General features: G+C 42.8%; 2 protein-coding genes across 2 annotated transcripts; both read left to right on the forward strand.

Annotated features, from left to right (window-relative positions):
- The first annotated feature begins 1,055 nt into the window (after positions 1-1,055).
- Positions 1,056-2,478, forward strand: CCR75_001384 (uncharacterized protein). The gene is made up of 4 exons (XM_067959488.1): positions 1,056-1,419; positions 1,485-1,890; positions 1,948-2,083; positions 2,150-2,478. The coding sequence occupies exons 1-4, from the start codon at positions 1,162-1,164 to the stop codon at positions 2,310-2,312; spliced, it is 963 nt and encodes a 320-aa protein (XP_067818836.1). The 5' UTR covers positions 1,056-1,161; the 3' UTR covers positions 2,313-2,478.
- A 199-nt stretch (positions 2,479-2,677) lies between these two features.
- CCR75_001385 (uncharacterized protein) lies at positions 2,678-5,206 on the forward strand (the record flags this gene model as incomplete). Its single annotated transcript, XM_067959489.1, has 1 exon — positions 2,678-5,206. The coding sequence occupies one exon, from the start codon at positions 2,678-2,680 to the stop codon at positions 5,204-5,206; it is 2,529 nt and encodes an 842-aa protein (XP_067818835.1).
- Between the last annotated feature and the right edge of the window lie 10,025 nt (positions 5,207-15,231).

Below are 15,231 nucleotides of genomic sequence, written 5' to 3' on the forward strand. Positions count from 1 at the left end.
GGGTCGGGCAGTCGTATGACCGAGCGTGTCGTTTTATACTCCTTTGTGATCACAAGTGATCGCTGCGTCGCAGATTAAAGAGTGCTTGTTGCCTGCTAACGACAAAAAGCGTGGAATCTACATTTATGCGTAAGCAAATCATAGATTGTTCATTATTTTTAAAAAGGCTACTATGGTTTATGTTGATGTCAAAGCTGCTTCATCAGGATGAATGTTCACATAAAGGTCTCGTAAAGCAAAGGATATTTTTATGTTTTTAAATTCCTTCTTTGAAAAGATTTCCTTGAATAATGTTGCCAGGAATTTTTTGTAAGGGCAGTGTCTAGGTATTTCTATATTTTGAGGCGCAACGCGCAGATTATGACAAGCTCAAAACTATATTTGGGCTTGAACATGTGGAGTTCATTATCTCCCAGGGACCAGAGGTCTTGCATGCAAGGCTTGAAGCCTTCATGCGATATGAAGCCTCTGAAAATCCTGAAATCTCTTTCATTTCAGTGAGGGTTTAGTCTTGAAAAGACTTAGGCGTAGATTGACTACGAGCGCTACCAGGTGTAGCGGAGCTACCTCGCTTCTTAAGTTAGAGGAAGACTTATTGACTCAGAGAGACTTAGTTCTATAAAATTAATGGGTTTAACAACTCAGGGAGTCGTACAAGCTATTAAAGCTTAATGAATCCTAGCTCAAGGGATTCAGGGTTTCGTAGAACCAAGTGGTAACTAGTGCCTAAGAGTATATACCTTAGAAAGGCTTCTATCTCTTACAGACCTTGGGAAGGTACTAACGCTTTAAGAACAAAAGGAGACCTGCACTTCTATCTAAAACCTTACCCTAGCTAATTTAAAATAGATTTCGGCCGCCGGATTTATATCTGGCGGCGACCATATTTGTTACCCGTAATAAATGTTATTTAAGAAGTTAACTATTTTAGAAAAGGATAAAAGGGTATTTTACATTTAAAGTAATGTACCACAACAACGGTTCTTTAACCGATGTGTGCCCCATTAGAAGCATTTAGTATATAATTTGAGGCAAGTGTGAGCTAAATGAGCAACTTTCCCTTTAAAACAATTATATTTGAATTCAATATCGTCAATGAATGAAATTTAGGCAGCATTGAAAAAAAGTGCTCCGGAATTTTGAATTGAAATTGAAAAAGCGATGATGGAAGAGGAGGCTACATTTAGCGCCGCGGAGGCGGCCGTGTACGACCGGCAAATGCGTTTATGGGGCGTTGAGGCTCAAAAGCGTCTACAGCGCTCGCATGTGTTGGTCAGCGGACTCACAGCCTTAGGATCAGAGCTCGTAAAAAATCTCGTTTTGGCAGGCATAGGCGTGACACTGCACGACTCAAAAATTACGACGCTCGCAGCCGCAAGTTCTCAATTTTTTCTGCAGGAGCAGGATGTGGGCAAAAATGTATGTATGATGTATGTCGATATTCTATACATTCACTTACAATAGAGCAATAAATTACTAAATAGCGCGCCGAGGCATGTCTATCTCGTGTGCAAGAGCTGAATCCGTTGGTGCAAGTAGTGTGCGAGACGAAGCCGCTAGATAAGCTACCAGACGATTATTTTAAGCAATTTTCGGTCATTTGTATTATTGGTGCCGATCAAGTTACCGAATTGAGACTGGACGCTCTTTGTCGCTCTGTTGGAACGGCTTTCTACGCCGCAAGAAGCTTTGGCTTCGAAGGCCTTGTCTTTGCCGACCTTGGCGACCATATATTCCGTCGTAACGTTGCAGGTACTGATGCAAAGCCTGGTGATTCAATCACAATTTCGTTTCCGTCGCTTAAGCAGTCCGAGAACGTCCAGTGGAACTCGTTACAGAGTGCCCGAAAACGAGCACCACAATTACCACAAGTTTTCGTAAAGAATCAACGTACGTTAGCTCAAGTAAGAACTGGAAACGCAAATTAATCAAATTTGTTATTAAAAGTATTGCGAGGCTACAAGACCCAATTAGGAATCAAGGAGGTTGCTGACAACGACGCAACGAAATTTATTGACTACGCGAGGAAGCAGTTTCAACTAAATGGACTAAGTGAAAACTATCTTTCAGCAGATGAACTGCAGTAAGTTGAAATAATTTAATCCTGAGGTTTCAATGTACGTAATGCTATCTTTGCATAATGCCATAGGGCTTTGTTGGGCGTGGTAGATGCAGATATTGTACCTGTATGCGCCATTGTGGCTGGAATATTAGGTCAAGAGGTCATTAAGGCCATTTCGCGGAAGGACGAGCCTATATGCAACTATTTCTGTTTTGACGGTGTTACGGGCATTGTAAGAAAAATCGGCTAGAAATTTTAAGTGCCGTTCTTTTTCTAAATTAGTAACTTACTTGCCACAAGAAAACCTGCAGAGATGCTGCTAAGAACTTTCGCGATGAAAATTACCATCTTTGTTTTGCAACAATTCGTTTTGTAGAGGGGGATTTAATTTAGGAAAAATAATTGTTTCCTTTACCTGTAAGTTGCTTAAGTTCCACTACTTTAAAAACAATCTATTTCACATCCGATTAGGTATAATTTAGGGAACCGGTATAGGGACACCCCCTTATCATAGCGTATTAAATAACTTCAATCGAAAAAGCCTGCTAACATTCACCCAGCGCCTCTTCAGTCGAATCCTGAGTCCCACCAGCTCACTTGCCGACTCGCCTTGCCATGATGCGGCAAGTATCCTCGAATTCTCCATCTTCGACTCCTTCGTCGATATCAGCTTGTTTTCAGCGCGAGTTGACATCGCCAAAACTCTCAGAGGTCGACAGCAGTAGGTTGCGCTCGCAGACTCTATTGGCGCGGTTGTTTCGGCGGAAAGAGCGATCTCCGTTGGCCAATCGTTCGTTATACAATGAAGAAGAAGAGTGTAAGACGCGTGTGGAATCGCCGATGCGTGCACTGCTGCGCTCGCTAAGTCTACAGCGCGATCGCAATAAGGCGGACGAAATCTGTGCGTCGCCATCCGAGCCTGCTCACGTGCTGTTTGAGGGAGAACTCACCCTTTTCGATCGGCGGCATTGTGCGTTTCTGACTCGCTGTTACTTTGTGTTGGATCAAGCGATCGAAAACAGCACATTATTGAGATTTACAATGAAGCAGTATCAATTTAATTTGGAGAGAAGAAGACCTGGCCGCGTAATGGCGATTTTCACACTTTCACATAATGATATAGTGACGAATATGCGATCGCACTGTCAAAAATTTTTTGCCTTCGTTTTGGAATTGGCGTCGCCAGATCAGCGAAAGAAGGTGGCAGGAGAAGGTGTGGATGATAGACAAGAAGAGAGCGACGTGCACATCCTTAGACTATTGGCAGTGAATGAACAGACTCACGTCATGTGGATGCGGACGCTTAAGTCCTGCATTGCCAAGTTGATTGCACAGGCAGATACAAAGAACATTTTTGGGATAAAGTCGGGGTGGGAGGGCGTGTCGGAACCAGCAAAAGTTGTACCCATGTCCGAACATGTAGGGCGGAAAGCAAGTGTGCTGACAATACGGGGTCTAGAGCGTAATGGTAGCGCAGTCAGTGGTGCAAGCAGTGAAGGCAGCAACAACGATAGTGAAGGGGATGTGTCAGTTAATGAGATTCGAGCGGCGAGGCAGCAATTTGTAGAAGACAACAAGAAAGCGAACGGAATCATAGATGACATCCAGACATCATCTCGAATTGCTGCAGCTGATAGCAATGATGAGTCGTCAGTGTTTGGGTATAATTCGCCAGGTGGATCAAACGAGTCATCAAACACCCAGGACCCAGATACAGACAATTTTGCAGCCGAAGAGAAGGAAAATAACAATCAAGAAAGTGAAGACGATCCCATAAAAGATTCTTTCGCCTGTGGTTTAGCTTCTCAGGACCCGGTGGCATTTTACAAAAGTGCACACTTGTTGAATGGGGATTGTACTGCTTACGAAAGTGAGGGTCGAAAGGGTGAGTTCACGAAAACTAGTTCGATATCTTCTGTAGCAGCAGGACATGGGTATCCACCTCGCGCTGCGTTACGAGCCAGTAGCAGCAGCTACGATATCTTTCCAATACTGCGGCCACAAACCCACACATTTAATGTCAATGGGCAATTGTTTACGTTGGACACACGCTATCAGCTGATTAAAGCGATAGGCAATGGGGCGTACGGTGCTGTTGTTGCAGTCAGTGACGTTGTAAATGGTGGCGTCAACGTGGCCGTTAAGAAAATCACAAACATTTTTGAGGACTTGGTTGACGCCAAGCGTATTTTACGCGAAGTTCGGATATTGAGTCATTTTTGCCATAGAAACATTCCCCGGCTGCTTGATTTGTCGCCCCCTCCTTCGCGCAAGCACTTTCACGATATGTATATTATCACAGAGCTCATGGAGACGGATCTGCACCAGGTTATTTACTCGATGCAACGGATGTCTGACGACCATGTCAAGTACTTCTTGTATCAAATGCTTTGTGCGTTGCATCACATTCACTCGGCCGGCGTCTTGCATCGTGACATGAAGCCTAGCAATATTCTACTGAACGCCAACTGCGATCTTAAAGTATGCGATTTTGGTCTTGCGCGTGGGGGAATTGCTTCATGTCAAAACGAACGACCACGGATTGGCGAACTTACCGAATATGTCGTCACGCGTTGGTACCGGGCACCAGAGATCATGTTGAATTGTCTGCACTATACGACAGCAATTGATGTCTGGGCTGTTGGTTGTATCTTTGCTGAAATGCTCTTACGTGAGCCACTATTTCCTGGAAATGACTATTTACATCAGCTTAAACTTATTATGAAGTTTTTGGGTACTCCGAAACAAGAGGATATTGAATTTGTTAAAAATTCGAAGGCACTGCGATTTCTTTCTCGATTAGCTATATCGAAACCTGAAAAATGGCGGAATCTTTTTGCAAATAGTGCTGCTAAAAAATCTGTGGATGCAGAGGCAATTGATCTTTTGAGCAAGATGCTTATGTTTAACCCCGAGAAACGCATTTCCGTTGATGATGCATTACGGCATCCGTATCTAGCTACATTCTTGGACGAGAATGATCTTGTGGTTTCGAAACCATTCGACTTTTCGTTCGATCTTCCGGATGAGCAATTATCGAAAGATGCTCTTAGTAATCTGCTTTGCGAAGACATCGAGAAGTTTCATGCACCAGTACCGGTTGCACCGATGCCTCCAAACTCTTCTGTCAGTCGATTCTCTTGAATGGGGATAACAACTACATCAAGTTAAACTTTGGTGCCGAATTAAAATAATTTAATTTATAAAGGTCTTTATCGTTTTAATCATTCTTGCGTACCGAGTGATAGCCGAAATTTTGGCGGCATCTTCGTTTTGCGCATTTTGAACAGCATTAATGACGACTAGATAATCAAGAAGCTGAAAACAGTGATTGTTAGGTCTGCTTATTGTTTAACTAAGGCAAAAACGATCTGGATGACATTTTCTCCTGCGAAAACCGGTATAGACACCCCCCCTTTTGGTATCGCCACACACCCTCCCTTCCAAGGCATCCAAAAATCAGCAGTTATTCTTTTCAAATGTCTATAGATCCCCCAAATTACATTTGGGAGGACCGATATAGCCAAACCTTAATAATTATCTATTTCTGTATTTATGAGCGTAATGAATTCACATTGAGAAACGTTTATGCAGGCCTTCCCAGCTTCAGTAGCTCAAAAGGCCTGCAAAAAAAACTTCTCAATAATTGTGTAATTTCTTTGTTGAATAGCAGGATGCTTTTTCAACAAAGAAATTACGAGCGAAAGCCGACAAACCTGGAACATAAGGAAATTGTGGCTTGCGCCCATGGTGGGTACAAAGAAAGACCACTAAAATTCGCCAATTTGAAAGGTAAGTTTGCACTTCCGCAAAAGTTGGTATAAGTAAAGTAACTTAAATTTATCCTTAGCTTGACAGCCAAGACTAACTAACACGTATGCGCAAGAGCACAACTCCGACCCTTGTCGCTTAAATCCAGCTCAACTTCTCCCTCGTGCTCGATTTGCGGCTTTATCTCTTCGCTCCAATCAAGTGCGGGCGCTCTTGGCTTTTTCTCCCTGTTAAAAACAGTACATCTAACATCGCCAAACGAAAACACGTTTTTGATGCATTACACTACTCTCACGTAGATAGTTTAGGTGTGTGGCTATTGCGATTCTCTAATGTAATTTAGGGGGGGTGATGGTGTACCAAAGTCCAAAAGGGAAAATATTGGAACTGTTAAGTCAAAATTTATTGCTCTCGCTGAAATTGTCATTGATGATAAATATTTCAGCATCGTTAGCCAACTTTTACAGAAACTATTGTTATTAATTTATCTTCACGGCCCATTTTTGGGTCGTATGAGGTCTTTGAGACCTCAGGCAAGCATTTCATAGGGCTATATTTGGCATATTTACAGGATTTGATTCTAACGACACTCTGAAGGAATAATTGTTACCTTTGCGATATACGAAATATAAAAATGCTTTATGTTGTCATGTTTAATCTGTACTTTTTATCTAGTTAGAAAACAAACAGCGGGTGGGGAAGGGGTGTGGCAATACCAAAATCGATTTGCCAAATTAAAACAGAGCCATCCACCCATGTTGTGTTTAATCAATCAACGGACTGTGCATGAAAGTCCGTCATTATTGCGACATTTGATGATATTGTTAGAAGGCAAAATTCTCTTGAAGCTCAATTTAGCAGAATTATAAGATCAATCAACTGCGTTGTAATCAAAAGTCGGATTCGGTTGGATGTCGCTCCTACATTTCACAACCATCCAGGCTAACGGTGCGAAATGGCAAATATCTTCAAGTATACTTCGTCGTTGTAACGGGGCACTACGACTTGTACTGTTTCAGTACAAGTCCAATTCACACTGCTTCAGTTGTGAGTGGTGCCTTTCGTTAGGTGACGTACACTGTACGTGCAGAGGAAGACTTCCCTTAAGACAAGTTAACTTAAGAGGGTAAAATGAAAACTGTATTGATATAGTTAAGTGTCTCTTAATCTATCTTTGTAAATGCTGACTTAACTATTTTAACCTAATACTAAACATGTAAATGAATTCTTATCTCTATCTTATCTTGTAACTCTCTTTAATTACTGCTACAACTGACTTGTCTGCGGAATAAATAGACATAATGGCCTATACCTATTTATGGATAAGAATTCAGGATATTACTATATGAAGTAATATCCTCCAAATATTATCTACCTTTTAGATAATATATTAATTAACAACCTTTAAGTGTTAATTTCATGTAACGATACACCCCGTTACAGTCGTCGTGCTGCTTTAATTTTTCACTGGAACAATTTGTCTCGACCGTTTCCCCTGAAACCCTTTTCCGCAATTTTCTTGTTACGACGCCTAATTAGGTGTTAAAGCGATGACGGTGACTCAAGCAAACATTAGAGGACAGGTCCTATAAATAGCTAATATTGTAACGGGGTGTATCGTTACATGAAATTAACACTTAAAGGTTGTTAATTAATATACTATCTAAAAGGTAGAGACTATTTGGAGAATATTACTTTACGTGGTAATATTCTAAAAGCTTATCCATCGGTAAATATAGGCCATTATATCTACTTTCTCCGCGGTCCAGTCAGCGCTGGATGCGCGCAAAGAGAAAGACAGATAAGACTTTAAGTACATGTTTTCTATTAGTTTAATTTTAAGTTAGTATTCAGTAGATAGACAAGAAGAACTTAATTATATTAATACCGTTTTTAATTAACTCTATTTAAAGCAAGTGTTTCAAAGAGAAGACTCCTCTGCACGTACTAGTTTACGTGAAATGACGTGAGGCACCACTCGCACTGAGGCAGTGCGAAGTGGACTTGTACTGAAGCAGTACAAGTCGGCAGTGCCCCGTTACAAATATGCTGTTTGTAACAGGATGGGTCTCGTCGTACAGCAAGACGAGACTCGGAACGTCCTACATCAGTTGAGAACGAGGTTCCCAACTTTCATGCGAGGTTGGATACCCTCGCCAACGAACGAGATAGCTCGTTCGAAACTCTTTTGCCTCACGATGATTCAACAAACTTTCAACAAGAAAGCGCTTCTCACCTCCTGAATCCATCAATGTATGTGGGGGGGAAAGAAAAATCAAGTTCACCTCGTTTGACGACCCACCCTTTCATATTTAAGGGAGAATCTTGATCACATCGATCCCGTCGTCGCGAGTTAGCGGTGACGGTCGATAATGTTATTCGTGACCAGTTAAAAAATTGTGTGCACATTGCGACTGAACAAGACGCCAGTCTATAAGAGACAGTGCGAAAGTCCCTAGATCGAGTGGAGAGTCGATCGTAGAGGACATCGCTGTGGTAGCGCAACCACAGCTAGAGGCAGTTGGGAAGGAACCTTCTCAAATTATTTCTGGGGGAAAAAGTCCCCGGAAACCGTTTGTGAAAGATTTCCAGGTACCTTTGAAAATAAGTTTCTAAGAGGAAACTTGAGACAATCAACGTCTTAGTGCACAATTGATCAAGTGTAGGCGCTTATACACTTGATCTATTTACGCCTCCGAAGCTAACTTCGGAGATTACTCAATGCCAACGCTACAACCGAAACGGTTCTAGCGTGGTCAGCGTAGTGGCAAAGTCATGCAGATCTGCGTTCTTGTCACAGATGACAGCAACGTGGCCGATATTCGGTCGGCAATAGTATTTCCTAAGAATGAACGGATATCAGTAGCTCATCGATGGACGAAAGTGTTCTCGATGAGTAGACTCGAATTGAACGTCTTACGTCCCAATCCTGGGAGTCTTTCAAGGCAAACCCTCTATATAAAGATTTAATAGAACATAAGGATGTCTTCCCGGAATCAGTATCGTGGGATTTGCCTAAGGATAAAGGCACACGACACAAAATTGACCTAATCCCAGGTTCGAAATAGTGTGTCATGAAGCGATGGCCATTGCCTCTTGAAAACGAAATAGCGATCAACAAGTTCTTTGCCGATCGCTCAGCAGCGGACCATGTGGAGGAATCAACTTCCCCACATAGCTCTCCGACCTTCCGTGTGCGTAAAGCAACAGGAGGATGGCGGATAGTGCATGATGTGAAAGAGTACTGTCTTTTCGTCGATGATCTGATGAATGGATTCTATCAGATTCTTATGAGTGAACAAGATAGTCCGTTCACAGCAGAGCACCCTAAGCGGTATGCTATGGGAATGCCTAGTCATGCCAAGGGACTTAGTAATGCCCATGTTACATTAACAGATGTGTAACCAATCTGTTGAGATCGGTGCGGGATTTTGCACCGAGCTACTTTGGTGACGTCTTGGTTCATAGCAGAGCCATAAGCAAAAATTCGGATGTTGAAGTACATCAAATCCCCGTCCAAAAGGTTCTTACTCTTATGCGTAAGCACAAGTTGTATGCAAATCTCAAGAAGTTTATCTTCGCTGCAAGCGAAATACCACTTCTTGGGTGCATCGTCGGTGGACACGGTGCAGTCCGGATCCAGAAAAGATAATGGCGATCACCAATTTGTCTTTGCCAGTCGATGTAGGGGGCCTTAGAAAGTTCCTCGGTTTAGCGGCGTACCTGCACAAGTTCTCACGCAATTATGCCGAGATGACGGTACATCTTTGTTCTTTGTCAAGAAAAATGCAAAGTGTTCATGGAACGCTTATTCTCAGCCTTTTTTTTAGAATATCAAGAAACGCTTGATGCAATCGCCAATCCTGGTGATTGCTGTCCAAGACCGACCTTTTCGTGTGGTCTGGGACGCCAGCGATTTTGCAATCGGCTGTGCGCTAATGCATATGGCACAGACGGCGTAGAGCGCATCGTCTGTTATCAATTGCGTCAGCTCAACCAGCTGAACGCAATTGCCCAGTGTATGACAAGGAACTCCTTGCCATGAAATTTGCATTGGCTAAGTTTCGGGTGTATCTATTGGGAGATAGACCATTCATTGGATACACGGGCCATGCGTCATTACGCACGGCCGTAAACAGTCCACACCTGTCGCAAAGATTGGCGAGATGGTTGACTTTCTTCGCGGAGTATAACTTCTCTGTGAAGCATAAACCATGACGACTTAATGTCGTCGCTGATGCCCTTTCGCGTCGGCCCGATTTTGAGCCGGCTACGCAAATCAACAGTGAGCATAAGGTTACTGTTGCAACAATAAGTGTTCCGTCGTCACATTACTCGACGACGTTAGAAGAGCTTATCAAGAAGATAAGGCTCTTTAAACGGTTAATGGATACCGTAGAAGTCCATCGCAACATTTCTTGAAAGGATTGCCGAGATGGTATCGATCCTCAACAGGTCGACAGACAACTCGCAATGATTAATGTATTTAACAGCCATTGCTGGCGACACTTCACGTGTCGTCATCCCTACTCATAATTATTTGCAATTACGCATCATGTATGAGTCCAATAAGTGGTCATCGTGGACGCCAGAAGACTTATCTCACGATAAGGCGCGACTTCTACTCGCCACGCCAGTATGAGTTCGCCCGCAAGTACATACATCCTTGCGAAGTTTGTCAATGGGTGAAGCCCAGCGCTTCATCCCATGCTCTATTACATTCTCTGCCTGTTCCAGTAGAGTGTTGGCAGTCCGTATCTATGGACTCAGTCTTCGGATTTCGCGAAGAAACCCACAGGAATAATGGTATTCTTGTTCTTGTTTACCGTTTTTGCACGATTGCACATTTTGCTGCTGTCCCGGAATCGATCACAGCGAAAGGATGTTCTCGTGTCTTTATTGACACCATACTTCGACTCCATGGGTTACCAGGGGCAACTCGAGACCCAAGATTCACGCCGGAGTTTTGGCAAACAGTGTTTAAATCAATTGGAACACAGTTAAAAATGGCAACTTCTGATCAACGTAAACAGATAGTCAGACGGAGCCCGCAAACCATATTCTCGAAGAGATACTTCGCGGATACGTTCACACTTTTAAGAATTGGAGCGAGTTCTTGCCGATGGTAGAATCCGCCAACAACAATTCAGTGCATGCTTCTACAAAGCATACACCGTTTTTCGTGAATGGCTTACGCCACCCTCGTATATATACCCTGTTTGAGAGTAACTCCTAATTAAAGGGGGGAGGGAATCGCTAGAGCGAAGAACCTTTTAGCTCTTGCTCATTACGCGTTAGCCCTATAGTCAATGCGAAGGATACCAATGTTATGCTAACTAACATTGAAGTAGACAACGATGCTGAAAGACTCAGCATCGAAATCAGTACTATTAATGAGAATGATAGTACTCTCAATAATGATGAAATTAAAATCTCCGCAGTGCGAGCCGGTCGCACTGAAAGCAAAAATAAAACCGAGTCAGCATGTGATATCCAGCTGGCTAGAGAAACAGTGGTCCGTTTCGTACAGATTCCATCGCTGATGCGGTAGTCCGACAGAAACGGAACTCTGACAAAAATGAAAGAGCAAACTTACTTTCATTAAAAAATAATAACCTAGTCCTACTGTATACGGTACATTTACTAAAGCACTAGTGGCGAATGAAGGCAGTAATGAATTACTGCCCAGGTAAATCGGCCCGTTTCGTGTATTTCATCGCCAAGGCAATGCATACACGATCGAGCTGCCTCGTAGAATGCGTACGCATCCTACGTTTTATGTTGGGCGTCTCCACCTGTACCGTCAGAACGAGTCTTTTCCGATTCCGTATTACACCTGGGCATCCGCCAAAGCCTGATGGCTCCGAGCCAAAGACTTATTGTATCGAGCCAAAGACTTATTGTATCGAAAAAGGGTCTGATTCTACTGAACCAGACGATCCACTCTTTCCTCCAAGGAAAAGGTCTTCTGACGAGAAGTCAACAAATCGTTTTGAAGGGCTGATGTGTCTTTTCGTATGCCAGTTAAACTTCCTTGGATGTTTCTTTTCGAGCAAGCATCCTTGTTTCGTACCACTCAACTTATTCTAGCGGTCGAACTTGACACTGCCTGTGCTTGTGCACAGCCGTTGGGATCGAACTCCACAATGTGTTGGGCTTTCACACTAAGAGCTTTTGCGGAAATGCTAACGACCGATCCACATGTGAGACCATCGCACTCACTCGTAGGACATTCACACGCTTGTGGACGCTCCAAGACGTTCATCAGGTTGGCCATCTGATGAAAAAGAGGCAAGCATCGTCACGGCTCGATGCTGCCAATTTATACATGGCTCGTACTTTCTAAGCCATGATAATCCAAGGATGACGTCAAATTTGTCATCCAAATCTAGTACTATGAAATCATTAACGTACTGCTTACCCTTTAGCGTGTATTGAATACCAACTACACGTTTCTTAATTGTTAATGATGCGCCTGTTTCTAGGCGCACTGTCATCCTCGTTAGAAAGAGTATCACGCCTACCAACTTTGAGCCTACGATCATTTAGCGACTGCACCACCGACTAGGGACTTAGGTGGCAATTTATTTGACACTTTCGTTTTCAAGGTGGTGAGGTTAATCTCATCACCAGGGGTAGTTACACACACTGTTTGTGAGTGAGGAGCAACTTTGTTCAAAAGGCCTGCAAAACCTTTTGGCGTTGCTGGATTAAGAGGGCGCTCCGCACCTACTGAACCTGACCGTTTTTTGTCGATCGGCCTCGCCGATGCGATATCGCAACAGCGTCGAGTCCGCGTCCTTCGCTGTTCCTAGCGAGAGGTCCGTCTCTTCGCTCAGTGCTTATAGGCACTGGTCTTGGGGCACTACACTCATTAGCGTAGTGGCCAATTTTGTACAAATAACATTTTTGTAAGTTTTTGATACTTGAAGAGCGAGGTTTCTCACTCTCTACATACGAGACATCTACGGTTTCTGGACCTTCGTTTTTTTTGTCGTCTCGATAGACGATATGCACCCGAAAAAAAGAAAGCCTGATTCATAATAAAGTCCCATGTTCCGCTAGATAGATCGCTCGGTCAAGCGACTCTAACCGTGGCTGGAACAGATGGGTCTTGATAGATCTGCCTGCAAAATTTTCAACAAACACAGTTACCTGTGTTTGGTCATCAATTGGATGACGATGCAACTGGCCAACTATCGTGTATGTTGGGCATAAGCGTGAATGTCACACTTGCCCTGCTTCAAATCCAGGAGCTCAGCTTGAGCCCTGAATTCCGCACTTGGCGACTCAAATGTTTGTCTGTGCCGGGTCTGAAAGACCTCATGCGACCAAAGACTAATGGGTCGTGAAATTTGAGCCCCAAGGCCCAAGATTTGGAACGTCCGGCTAATTTGAAAATGTCAAATTTCACTTTCGTCGCATCACCACTAATACGACGAGATTCTAATGCGTCGTCGAACTCAACGAGCCATCTCAGAAGGGAATCGCCTTCGACTGCCTTAAACTTAGATATTTCTATCTTTAAGCTCTTGGGTCGATGCGGAAGCGTCGGCCCTAAGCAGCATATATATTTTGCTGTCACAACAGTTTCAACTGTTGAGCACCCTATTCTCTCATCACCTCTGTGTGTTGAGAGCCTTGCTGGTGAAGCAAGGTTCGTTTTCCTGGGCCCCGTCAAGTTCGTGTTGAATGAACTCGGCTATAGCCGCATGCTGTTCATCTCTGCCCAGAGTGTACAGCTTAGCGCCAGCGGCTGGCCCGCCTATGGGCGAACTCATTAGTTCGATCTCTCTCCATTAAAGTCACTCAAATGTGTAAAACTCTCACGTGTTGCGTGATAACCTTCTTGAGGGGCTTTGAAGCTCCCTCTTCTTCATCCAACATGTCCATGTTGGATGGAACGTGCGTGGGCCGCTGAACGGACTGCGAAGTGTTACCAGGTTCGACGAAGCACCTCTCACTAGTACTGGTAAGTATCAGCTGTCCTTACACTGGTTACAGTGAAGGTAAAGTGCCTCGAAAATTCACGTACAGAAGGGTACAGAGGAAGGTTTCTAAGTAGCTAAGGGTCTTTAGCTACCAAAGGTAATTCAAATGATTATAATTAGGAAAAAGAACGATTAAATTAATATATTTAGTTTCCTGCGTAACGATCTTCTATCTACTACTAAACTTATTATATTAATATCTAACTAAGAATGACGCTTCCTTGCACAACGCACAATCGTGTCTTATAACGATTGGCGGGGTTGATTTAGACTAAAATCAATCAATCAATCGAGCCAATGTCATATTGCATCAATAATACCAAATTTGGTATTATTGGAACTATTTAAGTCAAAATTAATAAAGATGATAATTTTGTATTTCTTTATTTCCTCTCATTGATCAATCCAATAATTAATAAAACTGCTACTGACCGCGCCAGTGAAGACGTGAATATTGCTTTGACGAAGAAGAAAATCATTATAGTTTTAATGTTTGGGTGTTAAAGTGTAACAAAGTGTCCCGTTCATAAGTATTATTTTCTATAAGAGGAATAATAAATATGTTTTCCGATGGTCGGGGCTTATCCACTAAATGGCAATTGGCCTTGGTGCTGGATCAACATCTTTTAAAAATAACATTGTTTGCATGTGCTAATCTGTCTAGTTGCGTGATATTTTTTAGCGTTATTCTGATAAAAATCGACTACACCTGAACCTGCAAACTGTATGCAAATACTGAAAATTCGTGGCCTGCATTTATGTTGAGCACAGAATGCCGTATGCGAGATCATACATCTCAACCAGGACATACACCGTAAATATCATAACGCTTTCAAAATTATAACAGCGAGACTTAGATTTGCGTTTCAGAGATAATCAACATAAATTACCTGTATTTAACTGACAGCAACTACATCTCCGTACTTTTTGCCTGCCTGGTGGCTTAGCTAATGTGGCACGTCTAGTGTAATTGCTTGAAGCACCGGAATGATGAATACCCTTATCTGTTTCAGGCACTCCTGAATCTTTATTTAAACCACCATAGGATCACTATTTGGAGTCTAGGATAATTAAGGATAGCTCCGAAATTATCAGCACTTTGCTCTTCTTGTGATCACTTGTAAGAATTGAGACAAATCCTCTCAAACACCTGACCTTCGCTACTGCTAATGTAACGGGGCACTACGACTTGTACTGCTTCAGTACAAGTCCACTTCGCACTGCTTCAGTTGCGAGTGGTGCCTTACGTTATTTCACGTACACTAGTACGTGCAGAGGAAGACTTCTCTTTAAGGTAACTAGCTTAAAGAGGGTAAAATGAAAACTGTATTAATATAATTAAGTATCTCTTCTTTCTATCTGTTAACTCTAACTTAATTATAAACTAATACTAAACATGCAATTGAA

This window comes from Bremia lactucae, linkage group LG10, assembly GCF_004359215.1.
Source record: "Bremia lactucae strain SF5 linkage group LG10, whole genome shotgun sequence".
NCBI classification, from domain to species: Eukaryota; Oomycota; class Peronosporomycetes; order Peronosporales; family Peronosporaceae; genus Bremia; species Bremia lactucae.